This window comes from Haliotis cracherodii, unplaced genomic scaffold (assembly GCF_022045235.1).
Source record: "Haliotis cracherodii isolate W230 unplaced genomic scaffold, xgHalCrac1.p SCAF_1, whole genome shotgun sequence".
Taxonomy (NCBI): Eukaryota; Metazoa; Mollusca; class Gastropoda; order Lepetellida; family Haliotidae; genus Haliotis; species Haliotis cracherodii.
The window spans coordinates 80324976-80350085 of record NW_027266264.1 but is presented as its reverse complement, the minus strand read 5'-3'; the positions used below and the strand labels follow the sequence as shown (position 1 = coordinate 80350085).

General features: G+C 41.4%; 1 protein-coding gene across 7 annotated transcripts in view; it reads left to right on the top strand.

Annotated features, from left to right (window-relative positions):
• LOC139442723 (phospholipid-transporting ATPase ID-like) overlaps positions 1-25110 on the top strand; it is a 141408-nt gene that overhangs the window by 56543 nt on the left and 59755 nt on the right. For 5 of the 7 annotated variants that reach the window (XM_071223641.1, XM_071223712.1, XM_071224068.1 and 2 more), the window contains exons 2-3: positions 2488-2555; positions 6678-6718. In XM_071223641.1, the coding sequence (XP_071079742.1) occupies positions 6685-6718 (34 nt within the window). In that variant the 5' untranslated portion in view covers positions 2488-2555; positions 6678-6684. Of the gene's footprint in view, positions 1-1754; positions 1775-1841; positions 1860-2487; positions 2556-6677; positions 6719-25110 lie in introns of those variants that run through there. The other 2 variants (XM_071223926.1, XM_071223991.1) reach the window with 2 other exon arrangements.

Genomic DNA, 25110 nt, shown 5'->3' with positions numbered 1-25110 from the left:
GTTAATCCAACAATCGGCTTTATCCGACACTAATGATAGGAACCGATTAAATCAGTGCTATTTAGTCCCATTAATCCGACAGTCACGCACTCCGACTCCGACACACATAATTTGCAATGAATTACCAAAATCACTCATTAATCAGTTTTGTAATCTGACACAGTGATCAGCGTACTCTGTGGTCATCTGCCGGCGAGTACACAGCCCCATGTTTTGATGCGAGACGAGTCGGCGAGTAGCTGCATATTTCAACGGCTGCCGAGATAAATTTGCTTAACAATAAACAATTACTGCTTTAATTAAACAAAACAGGATTAATCACATGCCTTGATTACCTCAATCTAATTAAATCGGATACAAGTTCTCGCTACCACTGAGGACATCCCATTACAGATCATGTCAGATCGACCTTTCGCAAACTTTGACCGACCAATGAAATTACAAACAGGAAGTCAACATTAGCCACTGAGAAAGCAGCTTTCTTAAGCATTGCGGCTCTAGTTTCAAATTGACGACTTCCATTCCATATGCTTTAAAAAGTATGTTGAATCAGTAATACATTAGAAACATGTGATTAGAAAACATATACCGCTAACAATGTAACATAACAATATGAATATTGCCTTTTCCCTCTTTATTTATTATAACGTATTTAAATTGTATTTATCGGGTTGTTGTCCCATTTTCGATCACGAACGTTGATACTACCTAATTACGTTTATCCGACATACTCGTTAATCCGACATAATCATATGCAGCCAACAGTGTCGGGTTAACGGGACTTGACTGTATATAAGTTAACGTTTAGCATGAAAAGATATTTCCTTGGGAGGGAGGAACGTCCTTTTGATCAAATTGGTTTGGTTTGGTTTGTTGTTTAACGCCGCACTCAGCACTATTCCAGCTATATGACGGCGGTCTGTTAATAATTGAGTTGGACCTGTTTGGCTCAAATCATACCATAGTTATTGAAAACTAAACATACATGATCTACATGTATTGCAATGTTAAGTTTTGTTGCGTAGTAGTACCCACTTGGTGATATTGGTTACTCGGCTTATCTCTAGTAGGTTTACTATACTGGGTCACCAAGATCATTGTTGATGACACATGCACCATACTTTATTTGTCATGAGAGTTGAGTGGGCGTGTCCACAAGGGATGTTAATGCATATGTTGACAGGTGAAGTAATTACTTGTTTCAAGGTTCCTGTGTTTTTTGCTGATAAACGAGATCAACAGTTGTAGGCCTCCACATTCCTTTGACACTAAGATATTGTTTTTGTGAGTGTGATATAAGGGCAACAAAGCAAAGGCTTGTTTGAATATGATGTTTTGTGTACATATTCAGACAGGTTACAGAATTAATTGTAGTTGTATATATTCTGTCTGGCCACATTCAGATTTCATGGACTAGTCACCTGCTGTTAACTATTCACATGCAGAAGTCGGCATAATAAATTAATTGCTGGTCTTCCAAAATATAGTTTTTAGTGATTGCAACACAGGACACGACCCCTGGGAGTGAGTGTAAGCATAGGGGGTGCCCTTTGGGGGTGGTTGAATTTGGGGTACAGATAAGTGAATACCAATGTAGATACAGGAAGATAGGTCGTGCTAGTTGTACACACATACCTCCGGCCCATGGCTGAGTTTGCTAGCGAGTCACTCCCATCGTACGATAAGTATTTCGCAATATATTGATATTGTGGAATTACTAGCCCTAAAGTAGGACAGTTGGATTTGAGTGTTTATAGTCTGAAGACCATGCAATGTAAGTACATGTATTTTTCAAATGGGAAGCTGTTCTATTCCACCAGTTGTCATTTGTCCTGCCCACAGGGCACTCTGTTCAACAGGTCCTGTATATTGAGAGGTTATGAATCTCACTGCTGCTTTCACATCATTTTGTGCTTTTTTCCTGAGAATGATTATTGATTAGAATTGTTGTACCTGTATTCAGAAAACAATTATTTTACTGTTTGTCCCAATTTCAACATTTTAGTGGCTTTTTTAAAAGTTCACTTTAGCTTATTACATTGTATTCTATGTTCTAGTGAGTGTTGACTTCCTTACGTGGAGGGTTATGAAAATATTTGTTGCTTGTCTAATTTGAAATAGAATATTTTAGTAAAAGAATGATACTTATCATCTTAAGTCTAATAATGTTGAAAACAAAATTGATATTACATTTTGGGATGAGGGTAATATTAGAGGTACCTTCCCATTAAATATTACCCACTCAGCAGACAGCCGAAGACATTGGTCATCACATTGATCTGAGTTTACCATTCCCCATATGTGCTGTCAATATGCTGAACATTCAAGGATAAATAGCTTGGAACTGTACTCTAATGTGTGTATCATGGGTTGAAAAGACCTTGAAAATTCTTCACCCAAAGCTGCATGAAATTTAGGCCATCGATAGGCCCTGGAAATTAAGGATGATGGTGCCAACATGTTTTAATTATTTTTATTTGCTTTCAGCTGTGCTAGGGTTGGACCTACTGACATGTTGATACGGAAAACCCCCTAGGCGCTGCTCATCCAACAAGGTATGGTGAAGAGGGGTGGGGACTTCTCCTGGGATGCCCAGATTACTGAGGAAATATGATGGACATGTTCAAATGACAATTTGTCAGTCCATTTTATAATTGGAACACTTTGTAACATTGGAGATTTATATGATATTATGTGATGTTTTTAATGTTTTATTATCACAAATCTATCATGTGGAATACTCAAATGTACTGCTCTCTGTTTCATTGAAATTGAATTTCTTTGAGGTTGCACAATGTTCATGTCAACTTGCTTATGGATATAAATGATGTTGCTAGATTGATAATGGCTTGGCATTTTGCCGACTGCGATACTGTCATCTAAGCCTGGGAACATACACATCTCTGCTTGCTATTAGGAGTGGAGTTTGATTTCCCAGGAGAGGAAGTGAAAGTTACCTCCCCTTAGAACCTTTCAAATCAAGCTTTGTATTAGCATACAAATATGAACATAGAAATATGCAATGAACTTTTATCATGTTTACGAATGTTGTGTCTGGTGTTTTGTTGACATTACATAATACAGTTGGTGACAGTGACGAGAAGGGGGTGCTGACAATGCCAGGACAGGGGGTGCTGACAGTGATGGGGTGGGTGCTGACAGTGACGGGATGGGTGCTGACAGTGACGGGATGGGGAGGGGGGTGACAGTGACGGAATGGGTGCTGACAGTGACGGGATGGGGGGTGACAGTGACGGGATGGGGGGTGACAGTGACGGGATGGGGGTGACAGTGACGGGAGGGGATGCTGACAGTGACAGGATGGGGGTAACAATGACAGGACAGGGGGTGCTGACAGTGACGGGATGGGTGCTGACAGTGACGGAATGGGGACGACAGTGACGGGATGGGGGGTGACAGTGACGGGATGGGTGCTGACAGTGACGGAATGGGGACGACAGTGACGGGATGGGTGCTGACAGTGACGGGATGGGGGATGACAGTGACAGGATGGGGGATGACAGTGACGGGATAGGGGGTGCAGAGCTCCAGATAATCTTTTGGTGTTGTGGGTATGTTACCCATGCATTTTAAAATCATTGGGTATCAGTAATTCTATCTGGGTATTCAAATTTCTGTTACTACTAGTTTTTACACATGTGGGTATTTAAGTTAAATATTTAAAAACACTATTCATCTAGTCCCTGCAAACTGGTGCCGTGTGGGTTCGAGAGCTTTATAGGACTCAAAAATACCACGATACGTCCACAAGAAAGTGTGATGGCAAATGATCATGATGTAACTGTCATCGTGGAGTTTGGCAAGATTGACGGAATGCCGTTTATAATTTCAAAATAAGTTGCTAATTTGCTAATCGATACGCAGAGTTACTTCACAATATTTTGATGATACGCACAAGTTTTATTTTTGTAGCGTATCTGTAATGTTCGTTGCGTATTTGATACGCTTGGATTTTATTTTACTGCATATTTCTGCATTTCTGATGCGTATTTTACGCAGATACGCAGCTTATCTGGAGCTCTGGGGGTGACAGTGACGGGATGGGTGCTGACAGTGATGGGTAGGGGAGACTGACAGTGATGGGATGGTGGGTGACAGTGACCAGATGGGTGCTGACAGTGATGAGGTGGGTGCTGACAGTGATGGGACGGGGGCGCTGACGGTGATGAGGTGGGTGCTGACAGTGACGGGACGGGGGTACTCACAGTGACAGGACAAGGGGGTGCTGACAGTGACTGGATTTGGGTGGTGGGAGTGTTGTTGGAGCCCATGTTGGAGCAGGCCTGATGTGTGTCCCACAGCTGCTGGGATCTGTTGGTTGTAGATCTGCTGATTTTCCTCGTTAGATTTCTTGGTATATAAGCACCACACCATGGTGCAGTCGGACATCATATACATGTATATACAGAAAAGAATGCACTGTTTCATTTAGAACCGGCCTGTCCCTGGTTGGGGAGCCTCACCACAACCACCTCTGTCAGTGCAGTCGCCCATCATGTATACACAGAATAGAATAGACTAGCACATCATCAAACACAAGTTTGAAAGAGCTGCTTCCTTCGAGGACAATACCCAGCAATGAGAGATATTGATCAAATGTGATAGTCCAGACCATGGATACGCTAAATATTTGGATGCACAATTTACACTGGGCGAACCTGTCAGCCTTTGTTGTCACCTGTGAGATGAGAAAATGACACCCACATCATCTGCATTATTTTTAATTTTATGCTATAGATTTCTGTATCACTTGCGTCAAAGAATTTTTGAATTTCAGTGTGTTTAATGGGTGTGTTGAATGTGATACTGTTCCCTTGGAGACATTTTGATGATTTCATTCTGCTACTATATGTGTGAGAAACAGCTTCAGTAGGCTTCTGATAAAAGAATCTTTATGATTAATTTGAAATCTTCCTGAAATAATTTGGACTTTTTTGCCAGTGAAGATGTGGGATAGAATTGATCTTCAGCAACCCATGCTTGTGGTAACAGTGAAATCTTTTGTAGTGGACATAACATGATATCATGGGACCCTTGAGGATCCAGGGGAGGATAGGTCAAGGTCCGGGTCCAGGTCCAGGTAAAAGGCGACTGTGCTTGTCGTAAGAGGTGACTGACGGGATCGAGTGTTCAGATTTGGTGACTCGGCTGATGCATGTCATTGTATCACAATTGTGTAGATCGATGCTCATGATGTCGATCACTGGATTGTCTGTTTTAGAGTTGATTATATACCGCCTTCATATGGCTGGAATATTGCTGAGTGCGGCCTTTAACAACTAACAAACAAACAAATCTTTTGGGGAATTATGATAAATTGTGTGCCTAAAAAAAGTAGTTCCAAAATGGTCATGGAGCTGTTCAATCTGGTGGAGAAATGTGACTGTGACCTTATATATGCTCATGTACAAGAAAATAGGTAGTATTTAATTATACTGATACAGGCTCTACTTCAATCAGTAATGTTTACCAACCCTCCAACTCTTTACGCAACAAACAGCTTATGGTCACAGACACTCCTGTGCTTCTTGAAGTCTCCCAAAATATATTTCAAACAACTTGTGACCATATATGTAACTTCTCCAAATTTGAATGCAGATTTTCACAATATCAAAAAGTAAATATGCATCAGTTTAACATTAGGAGACAAATGACGTGCCAGTGATTCATGTTGTGCAAGACTCATTCTGTCATTTTGGGGGCATCGTTCCAAGCTAAGTTAACTGACTTTAAAAGTCCAGTTTCCACCCTTGCCGAACTAGGCTGGAATTATGGAGTTATATTTTGGCTGGACTAACGAGTCTATGCGTAGTAAACATCAAAATCGCGTAACAAAACTGACATCCGGTTCATAAACTGTGATGCAGATTTCGGTCAATTACAGGATTTGCAAATCATGTGAACCAACAACTTGGCGTCAACAGATGTTTTCCAAATCTTTTTATGTTTTTAATCTAGGTGCTCAAGTGATTTCATGCACTATGCAAATTATGACCCATTTTATCACAATATAGATTTTGATTATCAATCAGATTGTTTGACTAGGCGCAGCCATTTTGTTGCAAACGTGGCAAATGCAAGTGATATGAGATGTGGAATCTGATTGGTCAATAGGAGGGGCAAAGAAGGGTCATCATCTGTAATAGCCACTGGTGGAACTAGGATCGAGCCCAAATATTCCAGCCTAGTTCGGCATGGGTGGAAACTGGACTTTTAAGTCAGCTAACTCTCTAGCCTCTGGAAGATGTGTTGGGTCTGATGTACCAGTGATTCATGTCATGCAATTTGCTAACGAAATCTGTTAGTTTCTAACCCTGCTTCTGATTATCATTATGCCCAGTTTCAACAACACAGTTGCCCAGTCTAATGGCAGGGGAACTATTGTAAAGCACACTATTGCCAAACACTGATGGCAAAGAAAGAGACAGAAGACAACATAGAACCTTAAATTACCGGGTACATCAGAAATGTCCGATTCCTGGTTTTGCGTCCGTGTGTATCTGTCTTGTCACTTATTGTGGTTATGAGAGAACTTATGACACCAGACTGACTGTAGTGTGACAATGAGATAAGTGACAAATCCTTACTAAATATAGAAGAGTTGATGGCACCATCATCTCATACTGGTGAGTAATTGTCTGCTACTGTTGTTGCAGATTCATCATGAAGCCATGCTGGAAGAAAGAACGGCCCCCGGGTAAGTACTCCACTCACTTTTCTTTTCATTACTTGATTCTCCTATGACTGGTATGAGCATCATGCTGACCCGAGAAGGTGTGTTTCTAAATTTGATGCATCAGTGATACAAATGATGTCTGATGCATTTCCTTATTTGGACTTGTGCCAATGTTTCCATGGTTTTTTTCAGGTGAACAATTGCCTTGCTTTTGCATTTGTTTGTGAGGAATATCACCTTTTTGCCAACACCTTGTGTCATCACTTTTTGATAGTGATTCATAAACACATGCCCATGATAGAGTCAGAGTCATAGTTCAGGAAATGGTTTTGTCATTTCATTTGCAACAAGTAATAAAGGGCTGTGCAAAAACATACAAGGAAAAGATATTTTAAGGGATGGTTCACGGTCCAAGCAGTTCAGATATGACATTCATTTCCTACAAGAGTCAATATTCCGGATAGATTTCCATCATGTTTTGGTTATTGGAAGCTGTGACCCGTACAGAAAGTTTGATTTTTCCTTGGTACAGAAATTCTGCGTGTTTGTAATATTTGCATTTTAACATATTCTACCCAACTAAAGTTTCTTGCTTGGGAAAACTCTGATTCTGGGGCAGAATGGGACTAAAATGAGGATTGGTTGGTTACAATGTGTGGCCTCAAGGTGGAGAGTGTTTTGTACCTTGTGGGTTCTGGCAGTGTCAAGAGCTAAGTCCAATGAGGATTGGTTGGTTACAATGTGTGGCCTCCAGGTGGAGAGTGTTTTGTACCTTGTGGGTTCTGGCAGTGTCAAGAGCTGACTGCAATGAGAATTGGTTGGTTACAATGTATGGCCTCCAGGTGGAGAGTGTTTTGTACCTTGTGGGTTCTGGCAGTGTCAAGAGCTGACTGCAATGAGGATTGGTTGGTTACAATGTGTGGCCTCCAGGCTGAGAGTGTTTTGTACCTTGTGGGTTCTGGCAGTGTCAAGAGCTGTCTGCAATGAGGATTGGTTGGTTACAATGTGTGGCCTCCAGGCTGAGAGTGTTTTGTACCTTGTGGGTTCTGGCAGTGTCAAGAGCTGTCTGCCATGAGGATTGTTTGGTTACAATGTGTGGCCTCCAGGCTGAGAGTGTTTTGTACCTTGTGGGTTCTGGCAGTGTCAAGAGCTAAGTCCAATGAGGATTGGTTGGTTACAATGTGTGGCCTCCAGGTTGAGAGTGTTTTGTACCTAGTGGGTTCTGGCAGTGTCAAGAGCTGTCTGCAATGAGGATTGGTTGGTTACAATGTGTGGCCTCCAGGTTGAGAGTGCTATTTTACCCGGTAGATTCTGGCAGAACAATCTACAATATCTTTGATTTATAAAGAAATCTATCCTGACCGACTTTCCTCTGCTTGTAGTCTGTGTTTTGCATCTTTAAATATACTCTCTTCCTACAATAGCTATGAGGAAAACTATAACACAAAGAAATGAAAACAAAACAAAGATACGATTACAGAAATTACTGACATTTGATAACCTGGTTGAGTAGGTAGATATTGACATTGTTTCTGCTGTCCAGTATGCAGTATTGATTCAATGCTATCTGTCCTCAGTGAACCTTGTATCCTATAGAACCAGTAGTCCCCATTCGATACTTGCCTTTCCTTCCTTTGTGTCACAAGACAAAAAAACCACAATGAGGCAAAAATCAAAGTTGACACGAGTAGAAGGTTGACTGAGGCCTCCCATTTCCCTTGCGCAACGTATCACTGCTCAATAAAGATAGGACTTTAACTGTAACAAAAGGAAAAGTCCAGCAGGATTTCAATGTTACTTTATCAAGCCAAGGAGTAAAGCTCCATCATTGATCTGAGCCCTGCTGCTGTTTTTCAGATCATAGTTTTCTACGGGTCTCCCCCTCCCGAAGCTTGATGGAGCATGTGGTGTTTGTGATGTGAAAGGGTTGTATCCCTGGTTGTGAGTGCCATCAACAGGGGTGTACTGCAACACTGATCCCTCACGGTAGATGCAGGGGTTAGGTTAGACGTGGCAGGGTGTTTCAGCAGGCCCAGCGTTCTGTCCTGGTCCTGACAGTTTAATCAGTTCCCATGGCAGCTTGGTGTTGAGGTACTGTAATTACAGGTCAGCCTGTACCACCAGCCCCGGGATCACAGTGAGGGAAGTGGTTAATTGTGGGAGTGTATTGTACACAGATAGGGTAAATTGGCCCTGGAAGGTGGACTGCTTTGTTTCAATTGGCTCTTTATACTTCACCCAAATTATGTCCGAACCGACATTGGCTATCTGGAGTGAAGGGCTGTATGAGATTGAATTGATGTCTCGGATGCCATTTAGACAACCATGTTATGGGGGACCCACATTGGATTTCCATTCAAAGCATATTCATCTAAAGTTCAGTAAGGTTTTCATGAGAAACATAGATATTTGCCCCCATTCACTCATGTAATTTGATTATTTCTCTTGAAAGATGTTATCCAAGTTTCTGTTCAACCGATCTTTAGCTGTCACTAATAACATTCAGACAGAGGCCATATCAAATCAGCCAAGTTTTTCAAGGAGAGGCTATCTGAATGAACACTGCATTGCGTTTATGTACAGTGTGTTGAGAAGATTAGCAACCTTGCAGAATCCTTCGATTGGATGAAGTCAGCTGGCCTGAAAAGTGAAACAGAAGGCTGTCTGTTTGCTGCTCAGGACCAGTCATTTCCCACTCGAAACCGTCAGAGTGTGATTTTTCATCAAAATGTAAATATGAAATGTAGAATATGCAATGAATTTAATGAGACTGTCCAACACATTGTCAGTGTATGCCCAGCTTTGGCACAAACACAGAATCTTAAGCGACATGTTGCCATGCTTGAGGTTTTGAGACAGAGGTCCATCAGTGGTACGACCCAGAAAATGTGGAGGGTGTCATGGAAAATGATAACTACAATATTCTTAGAATAGGCCTGTATACAGCCTTAGACCTATCCAGGCCAACAAACCTTATCTTGTCCTTTTTCATAAATCCAATGAAACCATTTTTATCATTGAATTTCTGTCCCTTTTGATACAAATGTGATTAACAGGATTCAGGAAAAAACATGGCAAATATGCTGAACCTCGCAAATGTCACATTTGCATCCCAAGAATGAATTTGTCTGACTCCCCATTGTTCTTGGTGCCTAAGTCTGTTGACTGACATTGGGAGAGTACCCAGGCTGTCAGGAATACATCCCTTCTGACAATCTTGGTAATGCAGAAGGCTGCAGTGTTTGGGAGTCTTCACATTCTCTGTAAAGCTCTGGATGGGTTCGACTAGTAGTGCTTCCTCGGAGAATTCCCATTCGAAGTCTAGGCTTCATGTAGATGGGGCAAGGGCCCTGAGCTGATGATGAGCCTAACCAGCCTGACTGTGCCAGGATCACCAAAACCTTTGCTGCATTTTTTTATTTTCATCTGAAAATTATAATAATAATGATAGGAAGGACAACAGAGGAAGATCAGTTTGAAAATGAGTTGTTGAAAAATAGGTGGTCTGATTATGCAAAGATTTGATGTGTTAAAACAATGCATTCCATTTGATGGCTGCTGCATTTCCATATGTAGAGGGTTTTATATGTGGTACAGACATAAGCATCTTGTCGTGAAATCCAAGCATTGCTTTGTTTTAGTAGTTTACTCTCCCTTGGGATTTCAGGGCAGAAAAGGTGTTTATTATTTATGATTCTTTATCAGAAGTTGACATTTTGTTGTCCATAAAATAAAAAGAAAGTGCAGATGGGTGAGAATGTTGGATTTGACACGCGTTTTGTTTATGTCATCTCTATTCACACATTGTATATGCTTGGTATTGTTTTTTAGCAATAAGTATTCAGTATTCTCTGACTTTATGCACACATCAAACATTTGTATCAGAAAATCAGCTTGACATACCTGTGAACGTATTCAAATTAAATAGACCGTGAGAGACCAGGAGAAACATTTGTCATTGTTTTACAGAAAGTAGAATTTCATCTTCCCCCTTGGCCTCAGCACCGCTCTCCCACGAGCTGAGTGTTTATAGCCAAAGAAATAGTTGTCTTATTGATTATGTCTCTTTTTCCTCTCACAGCTTGTACCATTGCATGCAGATTCCTGGCCTTCGGTCGAGTAAATCGTCTTTGTAGCTTGAGCTGCTATGCTTATGACATGATCAGGGGCTTTCAGATCTTTATCATCATTAGAAAGTCCTCAGTTAGCCCTGTGACATGAACAAAGGTCAGAGTGGCAACACCACCACCTTCAGTGAGAAGGTAGTATGTTCTTTATGTGACTTGCTCTACAACCCTTGGGATACGATGCTAACCCCTTGGCAGTGCTGTTATTGAGCTGGAAAGACCATTTTTAGTTCAAAACATCGGCACCAGTTCTATATTCTGTGTCACTTGTAGCAGTAACTTGGTCTCGGGAGTGTTGTTAAACCCTCAGAGTTGATGCCAAAGCTTACGTTGGTAACATTGGTTTGAGATGCAACTCTTGAAGCGCTTTTTCAAGATGATGTATGAGGGCCATGTAGACTTGTTTTCTGGATTATGTGATGCTTTCGTGTCTGTCAGTTATTGAACCTTGAGCTATTTGATCCTGAAGACAGGATACTGACCGTTGGCGCCTGTTTCAGATACTGGGAAAAAAATGGTTTCTGGAGAATGTGGAGATGCTTTTATTCCAGTGGGTGATGTTAAACCATGAGTAACCCTCTTACTGTTTGAGGAAACATTCTTCAATTCAGACCATTTTTACCTGTCCTCTTTCCTGTAAAAATTGGCTTCTTAGACCCTGTTCACACAGTGATGCATGTCCGGTGATCAGATTGATTACTTGACGACATGAGGATTATTTGACACTTTCACACCTTGAGCCATCCAGCTCTCTTTTGACTGGAAGCTGTTCCTATCTTTGTGTTGGTCTGTATCTTGTGGAGGATGGTGGAGATGTCATGTTGCAGAACCACCAAAATCTTTGCAGAGGGATTTGGTAAGTAGTGTCAGTACATTTGTAATTGTTTGTGTGAGATTGTGGATTCATGGTTATCATAAACCATCAACAGATGTTGTTGTTGTTTTTGTTGTTTAACTCCGCACCCAGCAATATTCCAGCTATATGATGGCGGTCTGTAAGTAATCGAGTCTGGACCAGACAAGCCAGTGATTGACATCATGAGCATCGACCCATGCCATTGGGATACGATGACATGCATCAACCAAGTCAGCGAGCCTGACCACCCAATTGCCTATTGCGACAAGTATAGTTGCTTCATCAACAGATGACCAGGACTTTGGGCTGTTATTGAAAATCAAAATATTGATGTAAAGTTATGATGTGTCTCTTGATTCTGCTTCAAACACAAAATTTGATAATGTTTCAATCAGTGATCAACCAGGTATGAAATGTTCTGGAAGCTTTATGCCTCCATCATTTCAGCTATCATATTTCAAAGTAATTGGAGATTGCATGTAATATGAAATAAACATGCTTTCATCTCCCTGTTGGCTAGGGATACATGTTCAGGGCGTGCCAGTGTTGTTAGTGCAGTGTTCTTCAGGACTGTTGTGCAATTCATGGCTTGTGTGTGGTAGCAGATGTGATCCGACACCATTAGACAGGCCATCCTGCACCCTGCAGCTAGACAGGCCATTGTGTACCCTGCAGCTGTGATCTGACCCCCACTAAACAGGCCATTGTGCACCCGGCAGCTGTGATCTGACCCCCATTAAACAGACCATTGTGCACCCGGCAGCTGTGATCTGACCCCCACTAAACAGGCCATTGTGCATCCGGCAACTGTGATCTGCCCCCACTAAACAGGCCATTGTGCACCCGGCAGCTGTGATCTGACCCCCACTAAACAGGCCATTGTGCACCCGGCAGCTGTGATCTGCCCCCACTAAACAGGCCATTGTGCATCCGGCAGCTGTGATCTGCCCCCACTAAACAGGCCATTGTGCACCCGGCAGCTGTGATCTGCCCCCACTAAACAGGCCATTGTGCACACTGCAGCTGTGATCTGACCCCCATTAAACAGGCCATTGTGCACCCAGCAGCTGTGATCTGACCCCCACTAAACAGGCCATTGTGCACCGGGCAGCTGTGATCTGACCCCCTCCAAACAGGCCATTGTGCACCCGGCAGATGTAATCTGACCCCCACTAAACAGGCCATTGTGCACACTGCAGCTGTGATCTGACCCCCACTAAACAGGCCATTGTGCACAATGAAGCTGTGATCTGACCCCAACTGAACAGGCCATTGTGCACCGGGCAGCTGTGATCTGACCCCGTCCAAACAGGCCATTGTGCACCTGGCAGCTGTGATCTGACCCCCATTAAACAGGCTATTGTGTACCCTGCAGCTGTGATCTGACCCCCATTAAACAGGCCATTGTGCACCCGGCAGCTGTGATCTGACCCCCACTAAACAGGCCATTGTGCACCCAGCAGCTGTGATATGACCCCCATTAAACAGGCAATTGTGCACCGGGCAGCTGTGATCTCACCCCCCACTAAACAGGCCATTGTGCACCCGGCAGCTGTGATCTGACCCCCACTAAACAGGCCATTGTGCACCGGGCAGCTGTGATCTGACCCCCATTAAACAGGCCATTGTGCACCCGGCAGCTGTGATCTGACCCCCTCCAAACAGGCCATTGTCCACCGAGCGGCTGTGATCTGACCCCCACTAAACAGGCCATTGTGTACTGGGCAGCTGTGATCCTTCGCCTTTTCATCATGGTGTAGTTGTAGTCATGGCTTTTGTGTAAATATTGTACAAGTGACCCAGTGGACTAAGTCGAGGGCTCTGCATTAGCTATGGAGAGTTGCGTCCCTTAGTCATGCCAGGATCTGCTGGTCATCCTGTTCAAAATAAACACCTGTCCGCAGGGTTAGAAACTAACATTTTTGGTTCACTAGTGCTTATAATGATAATGTATAGCAAAACCCCTAAAAATGGAAAATGTCTACTAGTCCTTAGGATACTTTAACTATTGGGCAGATTTGCAAGGACTATAGGACAAGTGCCAATTTCTAACCCTGCTGTCCGTAAGCTCATGGCAGGCGCCTATAGTTTCAAATATGTATGGGTCCTTATGCCCTGCAGTAAATTTGCATGGTGATTTATTTGTCACAGTATGCTGCAGGGCTTTTGTTCAAATGAGGGCCTGAAGAGTTTAGTCAGGGCCTGCAGCTTGTAATGTCGGTAGGCTTGATGGCCGCCTGGCCATTTTTTTTGTTTCAAACACTGCTGGTCATGGGTTCTGAGTTTCTGATTCCTCCAGATTATTATCATGGAATCAGTCGTCATCATTTCTGTTGTTGTTTCACTGAGGTGCTAAGCATCTACGACTGGCTCAAGTTTATTCCACTTCCCACATTAGGGTGCATGCTGGGATATAACTGACATGCTCTTCAAAACAATGTGAAGCCCATCTTGTCTACTTTTAAAATAACTAACTGAAGGTTTTAGATAGATTTGGCCATAATTGCTACCTATATAATAAAATATACATAACTTGAATTGTCATCATGACTTGTATCCAACTCAGTCATAGCCCAGCTTCATTGTTTTGTCCTCGGCAAGTTTTAGTGGATTGTCCCACCGACCAGATGAGGATTTCATACTGACCACCATTTAAATATGATGACCATGCAATGATAGATCCATCGCATATTACTATGGTGTCAACTAGTAGTGAGTCCACGGAGTACGTATTCATTCATATGTTAATTCCTACAGTCATGATGAAGCGGATCTCTCTCTGTAATGCCCGTGAAGACTCGGGTTAGAATAGGTCATCAGCAACCCACTAGTGGTGTAACGATACGGCGATACAGTATTGTATCCCAATGCACAGCCCACGATACGATGCATCGATTTGGAAAGCATGTATCGCGATACATACAATATTTTCATAACACAGTTTTACTTATGTATTTTCTTGAGTATAGTGTGCACTTTTTTTAAAAAAAACACAGCTGTGTAGAAGGGGGGTGCGCATTATACACGAATTAATGAGTTTTGATGTTTTTTTTCCCCTTTGGAAAGACATTACCGTGAGCACGTAACACCGGAAATACCATGTCAACAAATCCATACTGAAGTTCGCAAATTATTCATGTAATTGCACTGTCTGGCTATAAAAAGTGTTCTTTGTATATCTGGACTTATGTTTGTAACTTATTTCATTAATTTTATTCAAAATTCCTTTTAATATTGTTTTAATTAATTTCGGCGAAATCGTGTGTGAAGCGATCGGAAGATCGCACAACTCACCGTTATTAACAGCAACCACGGTCAGATTACCGCTATTTACGCCTTGAAACAACCTTAAGTTGACAGAGAATGGATACATATATCATAAATGCCATACTTTGATTTGTTAAAAGTCATATTTGTTTTTTTGGAAGATTCTATGTCAACACGTAATTCTCGCGATCACGTGCACGGGAGCCTTGACGTTGACAGGTCAGACTGGTTCCATGTAAAACATAATAGCGATCAGCTGCTTCGCTTAGGGTTATTATTATTTTAAATATGTTTAGTAAAAGCTGCATCTAAATTAACAAGATATTGGAATATATCATTCCTGATAAAAAAATAGTTTCAGATACAACTTTTGCCGATCCTTGCATTAAAATCCTGTAAAATCCTGTATCATTGGGTGTGTCCTGACCGAATCACCGGTAGATTCCAAGAAAACGTGTGTACGAGAAAATACACAAGGTAATCTTAATCCCTGGATATAAAACAAAGCCTAGCTGAACAAAAAATACAATTTAAACGGTAAATCAACATGTCTGGTGATTTTTTATCTCAAATTTCGAATTTGTACTGACGAAGTTTCTCATCACCCGTTCGTTTGCCGGACTTCGCTGAAGGGGTATGGTGTAAAAAAAATTTCTGTGCATGATATTCAAATTTCTTTTTTTCCAAAATATTGAACCCGCTAGATGGGGGTGCGCATTATACATGGGTGTGCACTATACTCAAGAAAATACTGTACTTTGAAACATGAAATACGTTTAACAGTTTCAAAGCCGGTTTGTTGTTTCAGTAAAACATACTGTATTGCTGACAATTTGCTATAACAGTAAATAAACACCTTATACCCTCCCGTATCGTTACACCTCTACAACCCACGCTTGCTGTAAAAGGCAACTATGCTTGTCGTAAGAGGCGACTTACGGGATTGGGTTTGTCAGGCTCGCTGACATGGTTGATGCATGTCATCATATCCCAATTGTGTGGATCAATGCTTATGATGTCAATCACTGGATTGTCTGGTCCACTCTATGGACTATGTACAGAACGCCATCATATTGCTGAGTGTGGCGTTAAACAACAAACAAACAAACACACTCTCTGCAGGGTCAGTGTTCGATGACAGGTATGTTATAGCTATTTGAGAAAAGCTATCTGGTTACTTACCTTTCGTATATGACAGTGGTTTGGCTTAAAGGGAATAGTTAAAACAGTGGTGATTCCTGCTTCACAATGCTGGTTGAAAGCAGCGACATAAACGCCACGTCTTCTGCCAGGAAAGAATGGAAGGCCTGTCAACTTTGAGAAACTGCAGGGAGCACAAATTTGCCCTGATGTGGCCAATCACACTCTATATGTAAACAAGACACAAGTTCTTGTCTGGTGAGGATACTGTATTGCCATACTCTACAGGTGCTAAGAATTCCATTACTGCTTTATATTTTTCAAATTTTAATTTTTTCCCTAAAGAATTCATTGCAGTTTTAGAAAAAAGACCAATAATCAAATATATATATACAAATGTATATGTGTACAGCGCTAAGTATCACTGATCACTGATAACTATTCTATAAATTTACATGGTTACATGTAACATTGTTTTATGATTAATGTATAAAAGTTATTTGATTAGGATATGCACTTTGACTGGATATAGTCTCAGTATGAAGTTTCATTATTATCCGATTTTTAGCCAACAGGCCTGGTTTTTTAGCGATGTACCTCAGCAGCCATATGTAAAAACAAATAAACAGCAATAACTCTGCCCCTATGTGCCACTATTTTCCGCTAATGAACTGCAATTTGGTACACATGTAGTTTGTCGTTCACTTCTAAACATATTGTACGATTTTGATTTATTGTGATATTTGACCCTGACTTGACCTGACATAAGATCAGGCCCCTATAGCCATATATATCCCTATACTTATATACTGACTAAACATCCTCTCCCAAATTGCCGCACTAGTGCAATTATGTGTTGCCTACTAACTCAGACTTCTTTTGTTTGTTCCTCGTTTAACTCCACACTCAGCACTATTCCAGCTATATGACGGCGGTCTGTTAATAATCGAGTCTGGACCAGACAATCCAGTGATTGACATCATGAGCATGGATCCACGCAATTGGGATGCGATGACATGCATCAAGCAAGTCTTTGTTTTTATCGAGATGTTATGCTGGATGGAACTTGAGATTTGTCCCCAGTCACCGGCTGAGAGGCTCCGGGCCACATGACCACTTATCTATAATTGTATGTGGCAGAGGAATGGAATGTTTAGAACCCAAAGTGGGAAGCTGATGAGGCTGCTGAATGGACCTGGTGACATGGTTGATGGCTTGTGATGGTAACCTGAGGATCACATGGATTATTACTCACAATGTGCATCAATGGCTTGTCTGGTTCAGATGAACTATTTACACTCTGCCGTTGTTCAGCTGGAACATTGCTGACTGTGGTGTTAAACAACAAACTATGGTGCTGCCACTTATCGGCAGTGAACTGTGTTTTCAACTTCTAGCCATATTCGGCCAAACTGTAAATGGTGCCCTTGCACCTTTGTCTTACAGCGCTTGGAGTTATGGTGACATTTGGGAATGTCTTTAAAATACTGTCATACTTTAGCAAACAAATCTGATATCATTCACTAGTTGTCTTCCAAGTACCATGCAAGTCTGACACCCTTTTATCTGCAGGCGACGGATTAATTCTTTGGTCAGATTGCCATGGCCTTCATTAGCATTTGGCTATCTAATTTGGACAGTACAGGATTTTCTTGTTGATTCAAGAGAGCCTTGCATGTACTGGAACCTACTTCTTGGACAGTGGGGAGATTCGTTTCACGTCCACTACCCTGAACTGAAATGTCTCCAGGATAGGGACAAAGAAAGACATGTCCTTGTCATGGAACATAGGAATAGATGTTGGCAGGTCTTTCCTGTGTGCACATCTGGAGGGGATGCAACACCTGGGGATCAGGTGGCCTCTAGTGGTGCACCCTGAACTGCAGCAGACGTCTGTTGTGCACCAGGTGCTGGACACTGAAGGAGGGTCTGTCTCCACATTGACAGAGGTCATGACGGAAGTGTGTGGACGATTGTCTAAACTGGCACAACATAGAGATTTGGATGACAGATGGATGTAGAACTGGCTGTTTTGTGTTTTATAAAACTGCCTTGTTGTGTGAAGATGTGTGTTGTGTTTATAAAACTGCCTGTCTTGTGAAGATGTGTGTTGTGTTTATAAAACTGCCCTGTCATGTGAAGATGTGTGTTGTAAAGCTGCCCTGTCGTGTGAAGATGTGTGTTGTAAAGCTGCCCTGTCGTGTGAAGATGTGTGTTGTAAAGCTGCCCTGTCGTGTGAAGATGTGTGTTGTAAAGCTGCCCTGTCGTGTGAAGATGTGTGTTGTGTTTATAAAACTGCCCTGTCGTGTGAAGATGTGTGTTGTGTTTATAAAACAGCCCTGTCGTGTGAAGATGTGTGTTGTTTGTTGTAAAACTGCCCTGTCGTGTGAAGATGTGTGTTGTGTTTATAAAACTGCCCTGTCATGTGAAGATGTGTGTTGTGTTTATAAAACAGCCCTGTCGTGTGAAGATGTGTGTTGTGTTTGTAAAACAGCCTTGTCGTGTGAAGATGTGTGTTGTGTGTTTTAACTCTTTCATCACTGGCTGCCCCAGAGTTATGTCCCTTGAAACCCTGCAGGCCCTGACACTGACAAGGCCTGTACACTGGCCTCCCTGGCAGTATTATTGGAAAATCACACCATCATTTTTGATGCACTTTTTCTACCAGAAACTTGCTTTTAATATACATTGATCATATACCATTGTAAAGAGGATTAAGTATGCTGTAATATCCTTTGTTGTTATTGTCTCTAACCTTTGTCATTATCTAATTACAGGTGTTTACAAGTGAAATAAAACTTGAAAACACTGAAAAAATGAAAACAGACAATGAATTTTGGCTCGAATTGTATTAAAAATCACAAAACTAAATCACAGATACAAGGTAAACATAACACAGTGGTCTTGTCATCTTGGACGGCACAGGTAATCGCAGGTGTTACAGGTAAATTCTCTTCATGCACATCTGTAAACAAATTAACAAGTTTACAACTCTTGGTACTGACTTTGTTTTCTATACTGATGTCACATATTACTTATGATACACCTACAGCCTCTTAGGTAAACTCGTTAACACAGGTAAACTTGTTAACGCAGGTAAACTCGTTAACACAGGTAAAAACAAATATTTGATTTATTTTGTTCTTTTTCAGGATTTGAAACAAAAATTAAGTATTTAAGTTTTTAAAAAGTAATTTATCACATTACATGAACATTGAACCACAGCTACTATAAGAATGACATCACAGGGAAGATATCACAGATTGATCTGAAGAGGGAAAGATTGTAAAAGGACAAAAAGATCGTAAATTCAAGTTCTGCAAATATAAAAGTTGTGATAACATATTTACAATACACTGCTATTTACAACTGCATAATAAATTAAATCAGTACTTTATTAAATCAATTAATAAATAAATAATTTATACAGTTACTAAAATTTAAATTAAGATGTAAAAAACAAGAGAGCAAACATGATTATAGAAATAAATTTTATTCAAATTGAGCGAAATATAAGGACATACGACAAACCGTCAAACTACAATTCGGATTGCGATCAGAAAAATAAATTAAAAAAAAAGAAACAAATACGTCATGCCACTCACCTTTGTTGTTGTTGTGATCGCTCGTTCACGTGTAGGCTGCATTCTCATTTGTCGCACTGATAATCTGTTCAAACACAGAATCATTGTAAAACAGTTGGAAAAAATCAATAGCATGACTCTACACTCACCGTACGTGTCAATATATATATATTCTTGAGTCCGGTCGCCTCTTCAAAATCCCTCATGTCTCCACTGTTGTGGTCCCTCTGCCACTCCCATTCTTGAAAGTTGGCGGGGGGGGACACCTCGTCGAAACCGTCAAAATCTTCACCAAAATATTCGCGAAATTCCCTCTCCCCTTCGCTTAAATTATTCAATTCAAACACATTATTATTCCCGATAGAGTCGTTGTTAATCATCTGATCGCTATCCGAATCGTAGTTGGCCGCCATTACGCTTGATTTACGATTCAAGCGAGAAAAATACCTGTCGCGAAAACAGGTGACATCCGCGATTTTCGCGCCAAAAAGACGGGGAAATTCCATAGAATGACGTGTCAATCACGTGTAGATCTCGTTTCCATATTTAGAATTACACACGAGAAAGGAAGTAGAAAGAGCGATTTTGTAAACACGCTCGCGCCGCCCGATTTATCGGGCAGCCGGGTGTGGGGCTTGGACTGTTCTCGCCCGATTTTTCGGGCAGCCGGGTACTGGGACACGGTTTATGCTGCCCGATAAATCGGGCAGTCGGGGCGAAAGGGTTAAAGCTACCCTGTCGTGTGAAGATGTGTTGTGTGTTGTGAAGCTGCCCTGTCATGAGTAGATGTGTGTTGTGTTTTGTGAAGCTGCCTTATTTTGTAAAGATGTGTTTTGTGTGACAGTGTCTGCAGTGTGAAGCTACCTGCTAGTGTTGCATAATGCTGTCTGATGTGTGTTTTTTAAAGCTGTAGTGTGACCCAGTCTTTAATAAGAAACCTGCTGTAGCAGCCTCTAAGTGTTATTTCCCTGTGTCATAAGTACTATCCGTGTCAGTAGAAATTGAATATTAAGTCAATATTGCATAATTAGAATAAGATCTATCATTGACTGAAGTGTTACAGGTCACACAAAGTGGTATGTGCTATTAGGTTCTGTCCCTGAACTGCACCCTACAATCAGGGCAGGATCATTACACTGGCAGTGTTCAGCTAATTATAGACAATGTTATAGCCAAGTGAGGTGCTTCCACTGGGCCTCAAGGACTGATGCCGGCATCCCTTGCATAAAAATATGCAAGGAAAACCCTGAATGATAATTATACCCATCTCGTGTTAGCAGTTTACCATTTCCTATGCAATTAGTCTACAAATTGCCAAGTAAAAATCAAGTCATTTTCATTAAGTAGGAAGTACCGAATGGAAAATGTGATAATTTATTCATCAACACCTCATGGTTTCTTCTTTTGAATGTCGAACATTCTGAAAGAAAGTGCGATTTCATGAACTTTTCAGTGGAAAAGAAAATCGATTTGTTGAAGCTCTCCGATACTATCCTGGCTGGGATCCTAAAATATTCAACATGGTCAAATTACTAACTCTACTGTGTCAGGCTTGGCAGCCAGGTACCAACTTTCTTCCTATCAAACTTTAATCAACACCATCTCAGTCAACTTGGAATTGTGTCTGACTGTAGTGGTGATCAGTGCACCGAAGTCACTCTCTCGGCCCTACTCTTGTCAGTCGCACATTTGTTCAAGAGAGAGGTACTGTATGATGTGACATTATGAGCTTCATGTCAGGGGGACAGAGTCAATATGATAGGGGGATTAGCAAACAGCTGATTGGAGGGGAGGGAAATGCAGGAGAGGGGTGGTAGGGGTGGGGGGATTTATCTAAGGCACCACAATTCACTGGGCATCAATTGGCTTAGAAATGCAAGTTTCAACCTGATTAATATGATCCTATGTTTTTCTGCACCATACCTGTGCTGTCACACACACTGGACCAATCAACTCGCCACTGGCTCCATTGGCTCCTCACTGGCTCCATCCACTCATGAAGATCCGGGGTATAGAATAGGGCTTCAACAACCCAGGCTTGCTGTAAAAGGCAACTATGCTTGTCGTAAGAGGCGACTAATGGGATCTGGTGGTCAGACTCACTGACTTGGTTGATGCATGTCATAGATCCCAATTGTGTGGTTCGATGCTCATTCTATTAATCACTGGATTGTCTGGTCCAGATTATTTACAGACCGCAGTCATATAGCTAGAATATTGCTGAGAGTTAAACAGAAAAAAGCCAACCAACCATCCACTCCACACTGGTTCCATCCATTCCTCCCTGGCTCCATCCTCTCCTCACAGTCTCGATCCACTCCTCACTGTCTCGATCCACTCCTTCCTGTCTCTATCCACTCCTCACTGGCTCCATCCAGTCCCGACTGGCTCCGTCCACTAGTAACTGGCTCCATCCACAGCTCACTGGCTCGATCCACTCCTCACTGTCTCGATCCACTCCTCCCTGTCTCTATCCACTCCTCACTGGCTCCATCCGGTCCCGACTGGCTCCGTCCACTAGTAACTGGCTCCACCCTCTCCTCACTGGCTACATCCAGTCCTCACTGGCTCCATCCACTCCTCACTGGCTCCATCCAGTCCTCACTGGCTCCATCCACTCCGCCCTGCCTCCATCCACTACCCACTCACATACCCCTTGTGGGGCTAGAATAGGTCCTCACCTCCTTGTAAGAGGTGTTTCAATGGATTGGGACTTGGTTGGTGACATGGTTGAGAGCCTGTCATTTTACCCTGACACTGTAAATTGTTGCTCATAATATCAATCACTGGATTTTTCTGAATTCTTTTACAGGCTGCCATCAAAGAGCTGGAATAATGTGTGACTTTAACATGAAAAATATTATGAAAAGGAATCACTAATTTTAGTTTGTTATAACAGTAGTTTGTTAACTGCATATATACAACATTTAAACAGCAAATGGACGGGACTAAATTACAGTGCGTTATATTTGTCAGTTCCTTATAAGTGTGTTCGTTATAAACATAGTTTACTGTATATATATTTTCACTCCATTAGTTATGCAGATCAAATGGCAAGCTAGATGCATTCAAAATATAGGGAGTATTACTCAAGGTTGACATTAGTCATACGGGGATTAATGGTGATTGATGGGTGCATGGTATGTTTGTTTGAACATTTTTTGTGTGCATGATTCAGATGTTATCAACACACCAGCCAGCCAAAAGGACACATGAGCCAAAGAACCAGTATGTGATCCTGACACTGAATGTTATGCAGCAAAAATAGGTCCTTTCTGAAAACAATTATTTTTCGTCATGGTTGATGATGAACCATCTTACTGCATATTAACATATTCTATTGTAGTTATAATATTGGGTAATTTTTAACCGAATCACCGGTAGATTCCGAGAAACGTGTGCACAGCTGATTGTTGCTTCCGGCTTAGTTTATGAGACAATACACACGGTAATCTTAATCCTTGGATATAAAACATTGCCTATCAGAACAGGAAATATGATTTCATCGGTAAATCATCATGATGTTTTATCTCAAATTTCAAATTTTTATTGACCAAGTTTAATTGTTGTGATCTGTTCGTTTTTCTGAATTAGCCGAAGGGATGTGATGTAAGGTTTTTTTTAGCGGAAGGCAAATATGTTTTTATTGCAAATGTAGGGATTGTGTATGCGCTGGTGACGTGCTTTATTCCGATTTGCTTTATAGGAGGGGTATATAAATAAGTATTGATTTTAAGGGCTTGTACAGGAGGGGGTCGCCTTATATGTGGGGTCGCCTTTTATGCGGGTTGCTCTATAGATGGTGATATATGGTATATTTACAACCCCTGTACAGCAATACATATGATATATTACATTACAAGATACTTTGGTGTAAAAACATTTGAATAATAACCAGTTTATGTAGTATTTCCTGTTTGGCTATGAAACACACAGTGCCCTCTAAGCTATATGTTTATGCATTACAATTGCCCATCTTCTGTCTCTGTAATTTGTAAACAAATGTTTTTTGGAAAAATATGATATCATGAAATAATAAGTACTGTACCGGGATACGATTGGTATTGCATTCATAGTGTCCGAATATGTATTGTATTGCGAGCCCACTGTCATTATACCTGTAGTCACTACTACATTCCACTAAGGGAGCGAGGGTGCAGCCCTGTGGTCAAGTAGTCATGGTAAACACCTGGGTTCAGTTCTCCACAGGGATACAGTATGTGAAGTATTGGTGTCCCCCGTGTTGATGAGGCTGGAATCTTGAAGCATCATAAAACCTCACTCATTCACTGATTTCTCAATGCACAAGGAAGGATGAGTGCCCTCTTTGGCCCACTAGATCTGCAGGATTTATGAAATGAGAAAATAAAATCATTATATAAGCTATCAGACGTGTTCATATAAATGAGAGTTGGACTTGGTCCATTTCAATAGTTGTGTGTACTTATGACGACACTTTGTGTATAATCCAAGCTAAAGTTTGTCAAAAAGGCTGAATTTAGAGGTTTTTGGAGGGTGATTTCTAATATTCAAATATGAACAAATCTGGGACCTAAGATGATTTTCTTTGGAGCTGTGATAAAATCAGTACAAACAAGGTATTTGTGTCAGAAGTACTCCTAGTTTGATTTTGCCTTGAAAGTCCTATCTTGTTCTCTCATTTGTGACGTAAGTGTGTATTTGATCATTTCAGACGTAAAACCCATTCCAAGTGTCTGATAGTTTCCTACGAATACTTGTAATATTCTTTGGTGTTGTAAGTCCCCAGGCATACTGGAACACAACTGAAGGCCATAGGTACTGTTCACCAGTGAAGCAGCCATCTTCACAGGTAGAGATGGAGTCACTGTGTTCAACAGTTTCTATTGAATGGGGTTGTTGAACTTTAGGTTTGCACTACAACCATTGATCGATCTTGCTGGAAAAAAAGTGTTTAATCTCCTATAGTTTTCTCCAGCTTGACAAGGAGGCATTGGATGTGTCAATTTCCCTAATTTGTCTGGAACACAGAAGATATATTTATGTTGTCAGTGGAATAGGTCCAACATTGAAGGATTGTTTTACTGGGAGGCTGCCTGGGTCACTGCTTGTAGCTGCAGTCAGTGATGTTCCTTTAGTCTTCTCAGCTTCTCTTCTTTTGTCACTGTGACACAGTTCTTTTGTGTATGTCATGTTTTAACTTTTACAGTTGAAAAGATAGTGGGGACATTTTAAGCGTATTAGCACTAGTGACTTTGACCATGCACGTGAAAAACCGGGTCCTGCAGTAGGAATTGAAAATCCACATACCAAAGAGGCCACCCTGACTGATTAGTTAATTGTGCTTTGTAGTCAGTAAGGTTGGCTGGCAGTATTACCAATATATCGGTAAATTGAGGTTTATTCTTTCCACCATGCGTATCACAATATAATTTTTTAAGAATCTGTATATAGAAAATA